Here is a 17,645-nt window from a genome sequence, read left to right as displayed (position 1 = left end):
ATGTGGGAAATATATTACAAAACATTTTTTTCTTTTAAACCATAGCAATAACAAAAACTGTCAATTTTCCCGGTTTCAAAGCACCAACTCAGTACAAACAAAAAGGCACTTGATGCTTTCTGCAAAGTGTTTGCTCGAGAAGATAATGACCTATTTCTTCATTTGCGTACAAACACCCATGAGTGTATGAAAACGAAATAAAAACATTCTCTCATAAAAGCTAACAAACGATACAAAAGGGATTTATAAACAGTGTTTTAGTATTAATAGTGCAGTAATCGCATGGTGTGTCGTCTGATGTGGAATGCCTATTCTACAATGTGACATGCATAGTGTAGGTTAGCAACAATATATCGGACTGCTGCAGGTTACAGACGGTAGCTGACGTATATGGAGTGAAAGCGTAGAAAAAGTGAAAACATTCTGCAGTTTGCATGCTCAGGAAGGATAAATGTCGCCACCACGTGTCAAATCAGGATATTTGTCCAAGTGGAAGGCAGTATTATAAACAGGTTTTAGTGAGGTTTGTTGCAGCAAAGACAGAAACTGCTTGTTTCAGAGGGACACCTGGAGGACTCCGCCATGTGGTGCAAGTCTCTCTGCAGCGTTTAGGTAGCACACTGTGTTGCAGCACGTTTTGACAGGCTTGCTTTGGCGTGCAGACTGAGAATAACAGCATAGTCAAAAGTTCCTCGTCAATTGGTCTGTGTCATACACACATAGTCCTGTACGGTGAACATTACTACCCTAAAAAGCCAAAAGGCAGTATCTGCAAAAATGCTAAAATGAGAAAAACAGCTTTTAGTGTTTGTTTGCTAGTGTAAGCATTAAGTCACATTTACTGATTTAAGGCTAATTAATGATTTCAGGCAAATTTTGCCTTTTTTAACCCCTTGAAACCTGCAGCGACATCAGTTTTCTTGTGTTGTTTTTAGATGCCTTTCACAAGTATTTAAACCTCCGAGCAAATTGAGACACTTTCTTTAAAAAAAAAACATGGGGAAAAAAAGGCAACAAGCAACCTGGTAAGAAATGCTACAAAAATTGCTAGAAACTGGTAAATTTAGAAAATTGTTTTGTCTACTGAAAATTATGTTACAGAATTATTAAAAATTTTCAGCACTTTCTCCAAGTCTTGATTGCCTTATTTACTGCAGTATAACTTAATGACCATAAAGTGATAAGTTGCAGTGAGTAAGAATTTTGGGAGGAATATCTTAGTTTTTAAAATAGTTGTGTAGACAAAAAATGTTGCTGCAGTTACTGCACTCTGCCTTGGTTCCACGGTGCATTTTTGCAGATACTGCAAAAACCTCAAAAAAAAAACCTCAGTATCTCCTGTAAATGAAGCAGTAGACCAACAAAATACTAACAGATTAAAGAGCAGACGCTGCACTTTCGAGTGATGCAAAAAACTGAATTTTGCAAAATGTGCAGGTACTGCACCTTGCTTTTGTACATCAGATTTATCTCAGAGTTTTTCGCTCCAAACTGGACCAGTGTTTTTTTTTTTTAAATGTTGTATGCATTAGTCACTTTGTAACAAAAACATGGGAAAATAGGGTCTAAGTGGATGATTTTTTTCTTCTTTTATCACTGTATGTTTTGGGGGTTTTGACTCTAATGTGATTCTTTCATTGCTGCAAAAAATGCATCTTCCCAAATGAAGACTTCATACTGTGAATGTGTACTTTGCGTACTCTGCATGCTGTAAAATTGTATCTTGTTCATTTCCATGTTTAGACTGAATTCATGCTAACCAGATGCAAATATCGCCAAATACTAATTACTGTCCAACTCTTAAAAGCACATATTTGCAAGAAACACAGACAACGTGCTCCTATACGGACTCTTAATGATGAACCACTAAACGTTTCTACCTGTAGTAAAGTAAAGTGAGGTTTGTTCGAGCAAAGACAGAAACTGCCCGTATCAGAGACACCTGGAGGACATGTGGTGGAAATCTCTCAGCAGCGTTTAGGTAGCACACTGTGTTGCAGCACGTTATATAGGCTTTGGTGTTCAGACTGAGAATTCAACGGCGTAGTTTCAAAGTTCTTCATCTACTGGCCTGTGTCATAAGCACAACCCTGTCCTTTTTTCTTTTTTTAAGATGAACTTATGCTTGGGCAGTACCATGGTTTCACAGTGTACCAGGGCATTTAGATATCCCAAAGGTATGTTTCTCATTACCGTCACAAATACAGGCGCTCCGCTTTCTATTAAACTCACTGTTTGTAGTGCACAGCACGCACCACCAGTCTCTGGTCTCCACTGGTGGATAAAGCAGTTGAGCTGAAAGACACCGCAACACCTAGCACATTTATACCACCATATACCGTATACCCTGGTGAATTAAAAAAAAATTGGGTTTGTGTTTGGTACTTTTCCATTATCAGTATATTACATACATATTGTGTCGGATGGGGGTTAAAAAAACATTTTAGACACAAAAAACATTAATATCACTTTAAAACCAGATAAAATTAGCTGATATCTTTCAAAAACAAAGGAGGAAGGAAATGAGCAGCTTCACAAGAAATGGTCCAAAAATTAGCAAGAAATTAGTAATGTTTACTAATTCACTAATTAATTAGAATTAAACAAATTAGTAGTAGTTTATTTTTAGGATAAACTAATTCCTGTTTATCCTAGGGGAAAAAAACATTCAGAATTATCATAATTTCATATTTAAAATTCTGTAACAGAATTATTATATTTTAAGCACTTTTTCAATGTTTTTTAATTATTCTTTAACTTCTTATTTCCTTTTCATGTTTGTTTTGTTGTTACTAATTTTTCAGGTAATTTTTTATTTCAATTTTATGGACATTTCTTGCCAAGGTGCTCTTTGCCTTTTTTCCGCATGTTTTCAAAAGAAATCAAACCAATTTTACTACATTACAGCCTGTTTTGTAGCTGCCAAGTATAGCCCTCTAACTCAAAACTGGACCATTTAAAAAAATTAATGTATCCATTAGTCACTTTGAAACAAAAACAAGGGAAATTGGGTCCAGATTAAAAAATACTTAAGTTAATTGTTGAACAAGAGCTTTCAGTGAATTAATTTGTACTTCTTCTCTTACTAACTTACTGTTGGTTTCAGGTTTTTGACTCTGATGCGATTCTTTAATTGATAATATAAATGTGTACTTTTCAGTAACTGCATGCTGTAAAATTCTGTCCTGTTTTTCTTCCATGTTTACACTAAATTCAAGCTAACCAGCTGCAAATATCACCAAATATAACATTGTGTCCAACTCTTAAAAGCATGTACTTACAAGAAACTCCCACAACACAGATAACATGCTCCCATACGGACTCTTTGTGATCGACCGCTAAACGTTTCCACCAGGACTTCTCTAACGTGTCTTCACCCTTTGATGAGAACAAGGCACTGGCAGTTTGAGTAGCGGGAACACGCCCTCACATCGTCCCCTAAAAGTGTTTGTCATGCTGACTGTTTGTGGCGACTCTTACAAAATATTACGAGGGAGTAAATAAGAGGTAATGCAGTGGTTATATTCTCATGAGGTTTTGACTATAAACAGTAAATGCAGCACCAGAGCGCTGCGGAAAGAGATATCGTAAAGTCATCAACTGGAGTCGATGTCTGAGGACTTTTGTAAGGCTTGTCTCATGAAGGCGGTCCATTATGTGGTGCTCACAGAATGATATATTTCTCTATGCAAGGCCATCTAACGAACAGCCACTTCAGTTTAACCTCGGAAGCATATCTCTTAATAGATCACTTTGTTTTTCACATTACTGTACTCTCTTAATATACACAACTTCAAAAGATAAATATTGTCACTCACGCTTAGATCCCTCGCTTGGTCCTTTGCATCTTTATATATTACCAGGTTAATGTCTCAAGCTTGTGTCAAGTCTTTAAATCTCAGTGTAAAATGTTCAGGTTTGGTCTTCGAGAGAGAGAGAGGCGCGGTTGATGGGCGAGTTTAACCCTGCTCCAGACTGTCCGTCACCTGCACAGCAGAGTACGTGGTCGCAGACGCCTGCCGGGTGAAGAAGGACGCCGCTCTCTTCGGCTTCAAGCGTTTGATTTCTTTTCCTGAAAGACAACGATGGAGAGAGATTGAAAAACTGATGTTACTTCAACTTAAAGAGATTGTCTCGGTATAGAAATAGCTCAGGCTTGGATGATTTTTTAAAAATATTGCCAAAATGACAATTTTGTTAGATTTCCAAAATTTCTGCCAGTTCTTGATTATTACACAGGTTTGTGAAAGAAAATTTCATGACTTTCCAAAACTTTCAGGGTATATTGAATTTTACAAAAGTTTTCCAGGTTCTTTTCATGACCGTAAAAGCCCTGTAAATGTGACCGCAGGACTCACCATTGTCCACATAGCTGATAGTGTTCAGCGAATGGACGCGACTGCACACAACACTGCTCTGCCTCTGCAGCATCCCGCGCCGTCCTCCACGTCCGTTCTTGTTGCTGCCGTCTCGTCCGGCAGGCTGCTGAGACGCCTCGCTGTCTGTCTCAGCTGCGGCTCCTCCCTCAGACGCAGACTTCAGTTCCACACAGAACTCAATGAAGCCGCTCATTAGCTCCGCCTGCTCGACAAAAATATCGGGACATAAAAGAAAAAAATTGGCGATTTATTTTCTTTACAAATTTTTACCATTTTTTCCCTAACTTTTAGCAATTTTTAAAGAAAAAATCTTGGCATTTTTTTTTTTAAACTTTTGGCAATTTCTTTTCTCTTTTTTTTTTAAGATTTGGGTAATTTCATTTTTGGCATTTTTTTCAAACTTTTTAGTGATTTATAAGAAATAAAAAAATTCTGGCCATGTTTTTGAGAGATTTTTTTCTTTACAAAAATCACCCGAAATGACATTTTTTCACAGCCAGAAACTGTATAAAAATATATTGTTGTATTTTCATATTTCCAATGGTCCTTGAACACATCATGTGTTATGATACAAGTTAATGAAACAAAATTCACCAAACTTTCCAAATCTTTCAGAGTATATTTAGTTTTCCAAACATTTTCCAGGCCTTTAAATTGCCATTTGCAAGTTCCATGACTTTTCCAGGTTTTTCATAAAAGTATAAACCCTGATAATAAACAAATATAAACAGCTGTTCTCTACTTTCCGATGGTGCATTCCTAAACCACAGACACATGAAGGGTCACATTGCCAGCTCTGGATTAGAGCCTGGTGTGATTATGAATTACTGCCTGGAACATTATGTAACATCTCCCCACCATCTGTTGGCTGAGACGGTCTTTTTCAAAGCCAACAACCATTGGACAAGGATGATATGCATGCAAGTGCAGAAATGTGTTTGAAATCTATTCAGTTTCGTTAGAAATATCGAGTGCTGTGCTCCTGTTTGCACAAATATGCACAGCAGCTGCACCTGATCCTGGAGCTGTCACAAACACCAGGTGCAGCGCGCTCTCCAGAGATAGCCGCACATCCTCTCTCCTTGTTGCAAATATTTGAAGTAAGACGCACATAAAAGGACTACATCTGTCGCTACAGAAAGACGCTCTTAAATTGATGTTACAGCAGAGATGCAGAGTTGCCAACCATGACAGGTGTGACCCAAAAACAAAATGCTGATCAACAACACACAGCACTTTGGAGGCAAACTAAGGCCACACAGTGCACACGCTGTTGGTGACGCTCTATGTTCAGGTGTTAAATACAATCATATTGAGATTTCTCAGATATTTTCGTACCTGTTTAGAGTAGATCTTTAGCAACTTGTTGACAGGAGTGCCGTCTTCATCTCCATCAAACTCCAGCCACAGAATGTGTGAGTCCCCCTGATCCTCGGGGTAGCTGTGGTCCCACGAAAGCTCGTTGAAGTGCAGGCCGAGCAGCACGTGCTGCAAGAAAATGTGTCCAATCAGAGGTCCAGTCACTGCTCATGCAGAATGAATATTTCCTAATTCGCAGCTTTACGTGAACATTCAACTTGTAAAAAGGAGCTGACTTTTATTATGAAATAGTGGCAGGAAATGCAATTTCTTCATCAAAAATGCAAATAAAAAACAAGACCACGGCCATTTTTAGCATTTGCTGACAGCCTATTCCTCTGAAATATTGCAAAGAATTAGGTTTAAATTAGGGGTTGACGCATTATCATCGTGGCCAATTATTGGGGCCAATATCTGGCATTTTGCAGATTATCTGTATTTTTTTTTAGTGATCGCTATTAAATTTAGTTAATTAAAAAGTGCAAAGTAAGTGTGTCAACATGGGAGGAACTTTTATTTTGTAAAACCTCAGGGAGCTATTTTCATTTATCAATTTTTTTATTTTAATTTTCACTTGACTTTATAAAGTAAAATAAAAAACTTGCTGTATGTGATGTTCCAGATTATAAACATGGACTGAAAGATTTTCTATTTTATGTAAATGCAAATCAATTCAAAATTACAGTTATCGGTCTCATTAACAACTAATTATCCGTGTCGGCCGTGAAAAAACAATATCGGTCGACCCCTTGTTTAACCTCACATTGCTGCCAAACAGCACTTTTGTTTTCGCTGACACCAGATCCTCCAGCATCTTGTATGTCATCTCAACTCTGCTTACTCTTTTCATGAATTCGACCTAACTCTTGGTACTCTGTGTTACTACTACACAGACAAAACGAGACACGTCGCATTGTGTTGCTGTTTTACAGAGCTGTCAGTCAAAGACAACGCAGCGCTCACCTTCTCTTTGACATCCATCACATAAACTCCCTCCAGGCAGATCCCAACGTTGACAGGTTTGCGTTTGGCCCTTTGCAGAATCCCTTGCACTGGTTTGTCGATCTCCCCGAAGAAGAAAGCGCACCTGTTTATGCAATTAATGAAAATTAATAAACATGAAGCGATTTGAGGTGCAGGGTTCCCACACATTTTCAAAGACACATTTTTAAAAGGATCCATAATGAAATTTCCAAGATCGCTCACAATGTATAACATGAATGAACTGTATAGTATGCTTTACTCCAAATGTTAATTAGGAGTCTAATTAACATTTGGAGTAAAGCCTTTTCCAGCTTCTTATAGTTGGGTATGTTCATATTCACTTCTCATACTTTGAACTACAGGCTCAGTCATACAAACACTTGCATTATATACGTTTGGAAAATTAGAATGTTTTTACTATGAGTGTATACTTAATGTATTTTATTATAAACTAATTTCTGGATGCAAGGCTGGAGAACAACGCTGAAACATAAGAATGTGGTTATATACTTTTTAAAGAAATCAAAGATTATCTACAAAAGATAACTGTAATATTCAGTTTTTATTACAACAAATTTCAATGACTTTTCCAAAATGTAACCATTTTTTAAAACTAATTTTATAACTTTTTTAGGCCTGGATAGAGATAGTGAAATTCCATGACTTTTCCAAACATTTTAATAAATATTTTTACATTTTTACTAATTTCATATTTTTTCAAGCCTGGAAAATGCAATTGTGGAATTCCATAACTTTTCCAAAACTTATTGATTTTTTTTTTTTTTTTTTTTTTTTACTAATATCCTAACTTTTTCAAGCCTGGAAACTGAGATTGTGAAATTACATAGCTTTTCCAAAACTTTAAAATTATTTCATGACTTTTGCAGGACTGAAAAATGAGATTGTGAAATTCTACAACTTTTCCAAAATTTAATAAATTTCTTAATTAATTAACTAACTTTTTCAGTTCTGGAAAAATAAGAAAATTAAATGAAAATGGAAATGTTTCTGTTTCTGTTTCGGTTTTTCATGACCGTGGGAACCCTGGAGGCAGAATGAATTTTTGTGGAGTATTAAAGGCTCATTAGACGAGTTCTCACCCATAATAAGGCAGCATGTGACATGTGCTGAGGTACTGGTGTAGGAGCTGTGTGGGCTCAGGAGAGTTTCCAGCAGATGTGCTGATCTTTCTGTACTCCTCCAGGAGGCTCTGCTCCAGCCCTGCATGGCGGCTCGACTTCCCTCTCAGAGTGGAGAGCAGGCCGCCGCTCCCCATGACAACGTGTGCGGGCAGAAAAGAAGTCAGTTTCTTCTCCCTGTAAATTTAGAAAAAATATTTTCTTCTAAAAACTAGGGAATCGCTAATTTCTTGCAAATTTTTGGGTAATCTCTTCTTTCATTGCTCATGTTTCTGAAAGAAATCAAACCAGTTTTCTCAGATTTAAAAGGGTTAAACACCAAATAAAGGAGCATTTCTTTTACAGGTTGAAACTGTAACACAGTTAAAGGGAAGTTCACAAAGCAGACACAAACTAACACATAAATACAACACTGCAACCAAAAAAAGATGAGACTTCCTCAGAAATATTTACTGAGAAGTGAAGTGTAGGCAGCCTGTGCAGTGACATATAGCCCCCTTCATATACGTATCATTCTCGACCCTTAAATTACAATCATGTCTCAAAAGGACTCATTCCCATGATAATCCCACTCCAATCAAAAAATGTCATTTTGTGCATTCTTGTACATGGCACTTACAAACTAACGAGTAACTGAAAACACTGCTGCTGTGACACATTTTTATTTAAAAAAAAAGAAAGAAAAATCAAAGCCTCCTCAAACAAAAGACACGCTGCTGACCTTTTCTCACAATGCCGGTGGATTTCCATCAAATTGCAAAACGTTGTCACCGATTGTGCCGAAGCACTTGAAGCAGCTCAATCTGCAAGCTGTCCTTTAGAAAACGTGGGTTGAGGGACATGAGATTGGTTGTGCTTTTTACAGTGTTGATTGTTTCTGGCAAATTAACTTCAGAAAGGCGTCCTCTCACCATCTGATTAACAGCAGGGGCCAGGACACACTTCTTCATTTTCTAAAAAGGCGAACTGTGACCGAGTCAACCGTGAACTTCACTAAATGTGCTTTTAAATAAGTACTTGAGTAAAAGGAACAGAAAGTCGAGTTAGATCATGTGATAAAAAGAACACTGTGTGTTAATTATCTTATAGGCTCATTTATGTTATTACTGTATTAGCATATGGATACACAGTTAACCACATGCACTTTAATGAATTCCTGTTTTTAAAAATCAATTTCTACAACCCCAATTTGAAACCTTTGATACCTAAATGGACATCATTTTTTCTGTACAGTTTAACTTAGCATAAAGACTGGAGGCAGAAGGAAACTGATACTGTAGACTGTAATTTCCCAAAATATCAAAGTACTCCTTAAAGTGATCATCTGTAATATTCAGAAAGAAAGACAGAAAAGCTCCATATCCAGAATTTGGTCAAACATTTTTATTAACCAACTGTTCTTACCTTACTGTTGTAGTAAATTGTTGCCCGTCAAGACCAGTTCCCTCCTCAAGAGCTAGAGACAAGGCTCCCAGACCCGTCCAGTGCTCGGGATCGCAGGGGTATCGACCTGTGAGAATGTTGTCTCTGGCTTCCTCGTACAGAAGCCTCAGCACGCCCTCGTCATCGATCTGCTCATGAGTGGGACGAAAACAATAATTAGTTGGTCTGAAGACGTCTTTGAACAAAATTGAAAAATAACTTTTAGAAAAATCTTCATTGGAGCTCACTCAGTACTCAGTGAGCCATGTTTACTACGGCAAACTTTCTCTATAAGTCTCCAATGATGGATAACAATGACTTTATAATAATTTACTTGTATGTAAAATTATTAGATATTCTTGCAGAGAATTGGGGTTAATAGTACCTGCAGCTCTTTAGATTTCGGATAAAACACGTTGCGACGGTACTGGAGACACGGTTCATCTGAGGAAAAAGCAGAGGACAATGATGCATCAGAGATCAAGTGACCATCTGTATTATTAAGATAATAATAATAATTTTAATAACATACATGAAAATCAAAAAGAAAACAAATACAAAATAAAGAATACAAAAATGACGCTTACATGAAACAGAAGAATAAATACACAATAAACAGTTGATCCAATCATCACTGAATGAGACTCAGCTCCACCACACAGAGTGAAGGAGTGACGGTACAGAGACAAAGGGCATTTCCAAAATCAGACTCTACACACTCTCCCTCCATCTCAGAGTGTCACATGTAGTCAGCTTCACAGCTCAGTGAAACACCCTTCATCAGGGCGAACGGTTAAATACTGTGGCAAGCTTTGAGACGAATTCCCTCTCTTCAGCAGAAAAAGGAGCACCTGTTATATTTCGTAACCACGCAGAAAAATAAAACTTACTCCCCATTTATGTTCGTCATATGTATTTGATATCAGAATATTGGTAGGCTATATTATTAAACAAACAAACAAATTGATGAATGTAAAAGTTAATAAAAAATGAAGAAAAAAATGCATAAATAGTAACAAAACTAAGTGTTCAGATTAATTGGTGACATTTATTTTCTTTTTTAAACACCTTCTCGTTTTTCACTTAACAAGCTGCTCAGTTTTAGTGATGATTCCTGTAATTGTAAAACAAACTAAACACGTTTTGTAGCGACAACAGAGGGGCGTATTTGATCCTAAACAGAATGTAGCGTTTAACATATTAACCCTGTGCAATCTGGATTGTCATTATATTTTTGTTTTGTTTAATTTTTGTGGTGCGCTTCACACGTGCTATTTGACCCTTTGAAACCTGAGCATGTTGATTTGATTTCTTTCGACATGAAAATTACCTAAAAATTAGTTTTAAAAAAAAAAAAGGAGGATTGGATGGATCCCATGACCCATATATATAATTAATAGTAATTTCATATAGAAAATTATGTTACAGAAAAAAATGTCTTTTTATATATATATTTTTGGGGGGTGGGGAGGGGGTCGTTTTTTTTAAATTAGTAATTTCTTGCTAATATCTGGACTATGTTTTGTTACGCTGCTTGTTGAAGAAATCAAACAAATTTGCTGTAGTGTAGTTGTGTTGAACTTTATTAGTAGGGAGCATCTTAATGACAAACACAATATGGCGTTGCATGTGGTCATTAAGTCAGAATCAGTGCAGGCTCACTGTTTGAGGATTTTATAACCCACTTCAGCTCCCTACTAGTTGATTTGGGAAAAGGCCCAAACACTGTGGTACATGAAGCATCTATCAGTCAAGCCCCCTCTAACCCACTCTGCTCCGACTCATGGTCCTGTACTGTGTGCAGAAGCCCATTTACGCCACAAAAATAACAAAAAACATGAAAATGTTTAAATGATTATGCAACATGTAACGTTGTCTTTGTAAAGAGCTGTCACAGTTGTGGTTTTTTGCAGTGCACTTTGCAGCAGTGTCACCAGTTCTTCTAAAAGGACCTGGCAAACAGAAAACACAAGTGTGGGTTGTTGTACTTTGACTGTCAAGTAATGACAAATAATAGCAGACTTTGACTCACTGCCTGACACCTCATTTACAACTTAATAAAACTGTGTTAAAAGAAAACCCATTTCTACCATTGTGGGTAGAAAGTTTGACAGAGAAATAACCCGAATTTCCACATACTTTGTAAAAAACCTTTGAAACCTAGATCAACATCACTTGTGCTGACTTCAGACGCCTTTCCCAAGTATTTAAACCTTGGAGCAAATTGGAGTGATTTCTGGCGAAAACATGGGGAAAAGGCCATGAGCAAATTGGTAAGAAATGTTCCCCAAATTGCAGGAAATTTTCAAGTTTTAGAATTTTTGAAAGCTGAGGAAAATGTCAAAATTATTGTAATTTTAAGCACTTGTTTGGGGTCATTGCTTTGTCCAAAATCTAAGATGTTCAATTCAACATCATACATATAAGACAAAAAAAGAGGCAAAGTTCATTTAGCTCATTCTTGAATCCAAGTGGATTATTGTGCCAAATCTGTGGAAATTTCCTCAAGGTCCCCCCCCAAAAAAATCACATTCACGCAAATGAGATGAATTCCCTCAAAGCATTCTTAAGATATCGCTAGGGCTGGGCGATAAAACTATTTTCTACAGACTACTTTGTGTTAGTTTCAGGTTTAATCAGACTTTGGATGAATTATTTAGAAACAGCAGGAAACATCGCTCCGAGTCTCATCCAGCAGCTCGTGCTGAGCTCTCATTATTATTACCAGGGGCAGATGTAATGTTTTGGGGGCCTGGGACCACAAGCACATGACCTTATTTTCAGCCTTTCTCTAACTGGGAATGTTGGCAGGCTGTTGGCAGCTGTAGGAGAAGTAGGCCTACTCAAAAGTTTGTAATTCCTGAGTATTTCACAGGAATTTTCACAGAAGTTTCACGGAAGTTGAAGTTAGAGTCCTGCAGTCAGGAGAGGTTGGCCTATTATCAGCAGATGGAGCTTTTAATTTTCATACAATGCTGGAAAGTTTAATATATAAAAATAAATCAGTAAAAGGGAACCTTTGAGCTTGACAGAAATAGTTATTTGATGTATATCATAGTATATATCGATATTGACTGATAAGAAAAAAAGTATTGTGATAAGACTTTATTCCATATCACCTAGCCCTAGATATCGCGGTCATGAAAACGAGAAAAATGTGGTCACAACGACCTTGACCTTTGACTTATAACCCCTGTAGTATAATCAGTTCAACACTGAGGCCAAATGGACGTAAGTGTCATATTTGAAGAAATTCTGTCACAGCATTCGTGAGATATCGCGTTCATGAGAATGGGCTGCGTGGACCAGCAACCTGAAATCATAATGCCTCGGCACGGAGGCATAAAAATGTCTCAACAGACAAAAACATCTACTTAGTTGTATTAATTTACTAAGAAATACTCACAGCAAGTGTAATGTCTTCTCTGCTCTTTTTCTCTGAGTGCTTTCTCTTCATGTTGACTTCCTACGTGTTTCAGCTTTTACTTTGCTTGGTCCGCCACAGGTGTTTATTGCTTATCGCGCCAACTCTCTCTCCTTTTATTTATTCCAAACAAACCTGGCAGCACTTTTACCCTGAGTGAGCTACTAAGCACCAACAATTTAAAGTAAGCTATAAATCCACGGGGAGCAGCTGCAGAAAAAGAAACTGGCTGTGCTTGGCATACAAACACACAGACTGTTGTGAAACCAGGTTACTGAGAGCAACCAGCTTCAGGCGAGAGACCAGAGAAGGAACTGTCCTTGCACTGCGATGACTCACTGATATGTACATTTATGTGGTTTAGTGGAGACAGTATGTAATGGTGCAGACTTAAAGGGGCAGTTACTTAGTGCAAAATAAACTCTCACCTTGACCAATGTCTTCCTCTGAGGCCTCGGTGAAGCGATACAGCAAGTCCTGCCACTGCCGGCACAGTTTGTATGGTTGATGCCGCGCCTTCAGCTGCAATTCTGCAGAGTTAGAGGAGGCGAATAAAACACAGTTAGTGCGTTTACATGCACAGTTTGTTCGAGCTATAACCATAGCTCCAATATAGGACATTTAAGTAGACTACTGTACTTCTCCCAGTATACAAGCACCAGAGCAGCAAAGATTTATTGACAGAAGTAGGTCCGACTCCTTCACGGCAGGTGGAGGTAGCCCTCTATCACCTGACTGCAACAGACCTATATTACTTATACAGTGTATGATATAGACTGAATCACAATCTTAACTGTTTATTTACAATAACCTCAGGATGGAAAACTGCTGCGTCATGTACATATAATCAAACAGCACTGAGGAAGCTCTGCCTTCATTGATTAGTTTTAAGCCACCTAAAAAAATCAATATCCGTTTAAGTGTACGCTATATTCAGAATATTTTCACAGCTTTACCTTGCCCTGAAACAGGATTTGAAGCCATTATATCAAAAACACCAGACTCCATTGAGGAAAAAGAGTCATTTTACTCCACTGAACGACAGAGTTGCTGCTCTACCGCTGCCTCCATCAGCTGTTGTGGAAGGTAGAGATGAGCAAATATTCAAATTTAGTGTACACTTAAACTGATATTGATTTTTTTTCATTGGCTAAAATATGTTTTGCTGCAACCCCGTCCACAGCAGTGCATCACTCACAAGGTAAAAGGTAGATTTATTACATAAATAATTAAAATCTGTCACTAAATCCTGCTACATCTTGCAGAGTTGAAGGAGGAGTTCAGGATTTGGATTCAGGATCATGCCGGTGTTGTGGGACTACACTTTTTATTTAGCAGAGGAGGGAGGTGTCTGGGGGGGTGACTTCTTTTTTTAAAAAATAAATCTAACATATATATTTTTTAAGTTGTTTGTTCTTCTTTAAAGCCAAAATTAAAAACAAAAGTTTCTCTTCAGTGCTTGCATTTTTTTTTTAAAAACTGACCGGACCACTTTTAGTTCACTTTTTTAACATCTTGTAAAAGAACTGATTGTAGTGCTGTTTGTGATCGTGACACTGAAGCTGCTTACATCAAAGTGAGGTTTAACCATTTAAAGAGGCAAATGGCAAAGCCACAAAGTGAAAGCTATTATTTTTTTGTGACTTATCAACCTAAATTATTCCTGCTGTAACAGTTGAGTACATAAATTAAACATATTTAAACGTGATAGCAATTTATTCCTAATTCAAGAAGCATAGTTTTGTATAATGGCTACATAATATATGCTTGTTCTGTCAAAATTCATATATATAATGTATTATTTTGTAGCCAGACTTGATACATACATATACACACATTGCCAGATGAAGAGTCGCAGCATTTATGTGTGTAAAAGTGGTGGAAGAAGTTCTCACCAAGTAGCGGAGAGCAAAGCCAGAAGGCAAAAGCATCCTGTGCAGAATCAGGAATATGAAGAGCTTCACGAACACTGCGGCCCAACTCCTGCACGGTGACGCTGCCGAGCCCTTCTACTGTTAAGTGTACCGCGCTGTCACCACAGAGGTATATAAGCACATCTTGAGCTGTGAGAACAAACACAAACAAACAAAATAAAATAAATAAAAAGGAAAACAGTGTGACAGAGACAAAAAAACACATCAAAAATTTAACTTTCATTCAGGTTAATTTACTGCAAATAAAAGTAATGCACAGTAAGAATCACTGAGGAGTGAGATTATCCTCCATGAGTTACGTAAACATTTGCTGCTCCGTACCTCGTGAGAGTGTCGCAGAAGACGCAACACTTCCTCTTTGCGAGTGATCGTCTGATGAATCTGGAGGAAAACTGCAGTCGTCTCCTTCCATCTCTACTCTGGAGCACGACAAACAAACACAAAATCAGTCACAGTGCATTCCCAGTAACATGACACGAACATCACAGCATCATTTAGAAACAAACAGCCTGAAAAAGCCCTTAAAGCTGAACCAAGGCTGATATATATTAGCGGTGGGTGGGGGAAAATTGATACAGCATAGCATCATAGTATTTTCGCATGGCAATACTGTATTGTCAAATGGATGCCAAGTATTGATTTTTTATTATTTTATTTAATTTTTTTGTATTTTTTTATTATATTATTAATATTGCATATGCAAGTGAAACTTTTGGTAGCCTACTAGTACAATAAAATCCATTGATTATTTTAAATAAAAATGATTGAAGTGAAGTTAACAGAAAAAATTGTTTTATAAATCACATAAAATTAAACAGAGTTTTTCATTTGGGGACAAAATTTACAGATGAAAAATATTTTTTAAATCCTTATATATGTGTGTGTGTGTGTGTGTGTGTGTGTGTGTGTGTGTGTGTGTGTTATCACAACACACAGCACATCAAACACATTTAAAATCCCCAAAATATTTAATCGTGACCTAAGTATCATGATAATATCATATTGTGGGGCCTGTGGTGAGCCCCACCCATGGTATATCTACACTTACATGAAGAGTACAAATACTGTGTTGTTTTCTATGCAAACATCACTTAAATGAGAAAAACATAATTGTGACATAATTGTGTGAAAAAGTTGGAATATTGTCATGACCATGATATAATTTTTTGTAAAAATCATTAAAAATTACACCAGTATTGCCTTGAACAATATGACTTTTTTTTCATGCCTTACATTAACGCACACTGGACTGGACTTTCTCTGATTACACTGCACACTGTAGGTTAACTTATTTAGACTAGAGCTGGGCGGTATGGCCTTGAAATAATATCACGATATTTTTGGGCTAAATCACGGTACACGGTATATATCACAATATTTTAAATATCTTCAAAAGCTTCATAAATGCTGGACTGGGCAAGAAAATCAAATGTCACGATATGACGAAATACGTAGATATTAATACAGTGACAATATTTTAGGGATGATTGTTTGTACTTGGACAAAATATTAACACAAAGAGATTTTTGATTATCATCAGTAATGTGGCTTTAATGACTCAAAGTGGGTGAACGCAAGTATTAGAATAAGTAGAACAGTCTGATAAGTTTAGAAAATTACATCACTTTACTGCAGCCTTTGAAATCAGGAAAAGACAACACTTACATACATTACATACTCAGACGGTATGTGGTCTCATATCAGGGTAACAGTTTGTATGGAGTTTATTGCCCAGCCCTACATAACAATGTGACATAACTGTGTGAAGAAGTTAGAATATTGCCATTACCATAATAAATATATATATTTTAATCATATTAAAAAATGACACCGGTATTACCTTGAACGATATGATGTGGCACGCCCCTAATGTGCACAAAGAGTGACCAGTTGAGAGGTACATGTGGTGCCCATACTAACATTAGTCTCATATGCCTTAAAATAAAGAGCTAGTATGACTACACCAGATTTTAGACATTAGTGGGAGGATCTTTCATATGCCACCTCATTCACTGCCTGTAGTCATGTGCCAGTAAACAAGTAAACAGGCTGATTCAGCCCAAGTCTATCTATGCACCAGCGCCACCATGTGGTATTAAACTGGAAAAGAACCGGTGCAACCAGAACATCCCATTACAGCTGACCTCACCCTGTTAAACCAGACTGATAGTTTGGCCCTGACATGTTAGAGTCATTCAGCAGCGTTTATAAAGTACATTAAAGAGCTTTGAGCCTAAATATAACAGCCTAAATACAGAAAAGGACGTAAATACAGAGACACAAATGCAAAAATCACGAGGCCTGCACTTCCAGAGGTAGCTATCAGTGTCCTTACAACGTTAGCTGTGCACAAACAAACCCAAAACAATGGCTGAAATACCGCTGGCAACTATTTATTCAGCGCCACTGCATTCATTTCGTTAGCTAACGTTAGTGTGACTAACGACGGTGCCGAGTTAGCAGTTAGCTTTTTGACACTGTCACTAACTCAAACAATGCGACTCTTTTAGATACAACAATAGGTCTGAGTCACAAGTTGTTGGCGATTTTTGGTGGTTAGTTAGCTCCCTTTTGGTGTTTTGCCACACAGTCTGACACACTGCTAACAGCAACTGAAGGAACAAAATGTCTCTTTTTTTCCACCTACCTGCCACTTTCGGTAAATTTCCCTCCCCTTGCTGTTTATGTGCTGGATGGGAATTTTGTTAATACTGTAGCTAAATACATTAACTAACAAACAGAGTCGCAGTTATCCTTTTGGCTACGATTAGCCAGTTGTCTAAAACTAGCTTTCCGGGCAGCTGCAACAGTTAGGGGCGGTCCGTGACCGGCGGAGGATTCGCTCATTCTGAATGAGTCTCGACTGGGTGTGACTGAAGCAGTGATACTCAACCGACGACCCGCGGGCCAAATCTGCCCCCCGCTATGGTTACGGGCGGCCTCCCAACCATTTTCTAAATTACAATGACATTAAAGTGATTCACACAAGGAATTCCTTTTGTAC

At 37.6% G+C, this 17,645-nt stretch overlaps 1 protein-coding gene across 2 annotated transcripts; it reads right to left on the bottom strand.

The window, feature by feature from the left end:
• Positions 1 to 3,107: 3,107 nt before the first annotated feature.
• On the bottom strand, positions 3,108 to 17,436 carry frmd8 (FERM domain containing 8). 2 transcript variants are annotated; one of them, XM_042499970.1, is made up of 11 exons: positions 17,289 to 17,436; positions 14,963 to 15,060; positions 14,603 to 14,770; positions 13,136 to 13,237; positions 9,669 to 9,727; positions 9,266 to 9,432; positions 7,823 to 8,038; positions 6,702 to 6,825; positions 5,718 to 5,867; positions 4,359 to 4,581; positions 3,108 to 4,072 (listed from the first exon to the last, which is right to left on the bottom strand). In XM_042499970.1, exons 2-11 carry the CDS (start codon positions 15,051 to 15,053, stop codon positions 3,960 to 3,962), a joined length of 1,413 nt encoding a protein of 470 aa, XP_042355904.1. In that variant the 5' UTR covers positions 15,054 to 15,060; positions 17,289 to 17,436; the 3' UTR covers positions 3,108 to 3,959. The 2 variants fall into 2 exon arrangements, with proteins under 2 accessions (XP_042355904.1, XP_042355905.1); XM_042499971.1 differs by lacking the exon at positions 17,289 to 17,436 and adding an exon at positions 16,482 to 16,564.
• Positions 17,437 to 17,645: the final 209 nt, after the last annotated feature.

The sequence above is a fragment of the Plectropomus leopardus genome, chromosome 13 (assembly GCF_008729295.1).
Source record: "Plectropomus leopardus isolate mb chromosome 13, YSFRI_Pleo_2.0, whole genome shotgun sequence".
NCBI classification, from domain to species: domain Eukaryota; kingdom Metazoa; phylum Chordata; class Actinopteri; order Perciformes; family Serranidae; genus Plectropomus; species Plectropomus leopardus.
This window is presented reverse-complemented; position numbering and strand designations above follow the sequence as displayed.

Coding starts and splice junctions, on each gene's coding strand:
- frmd8 (XM_042499970.1), bottom strand. CDS start 15,053: ATGGAAGGAGACGACTGCAGTTTTCCTCCAGATTCATCAGACGATCAC. Junction 13,238..14,602: donor GCTTTGCTCTCCGCTACTTG/GTGAGAACTTCT, acceptor CTAACTCTGCAG/AATTGCAGCTGAAGGCGCGG. Junction 9,433..9,668: donor CGAAATCTAAAGAGCTGCAG/GTACTATTAACC, acceptor ACTCATGAGCAG/ATCGATGACGAGGGCGTGCT.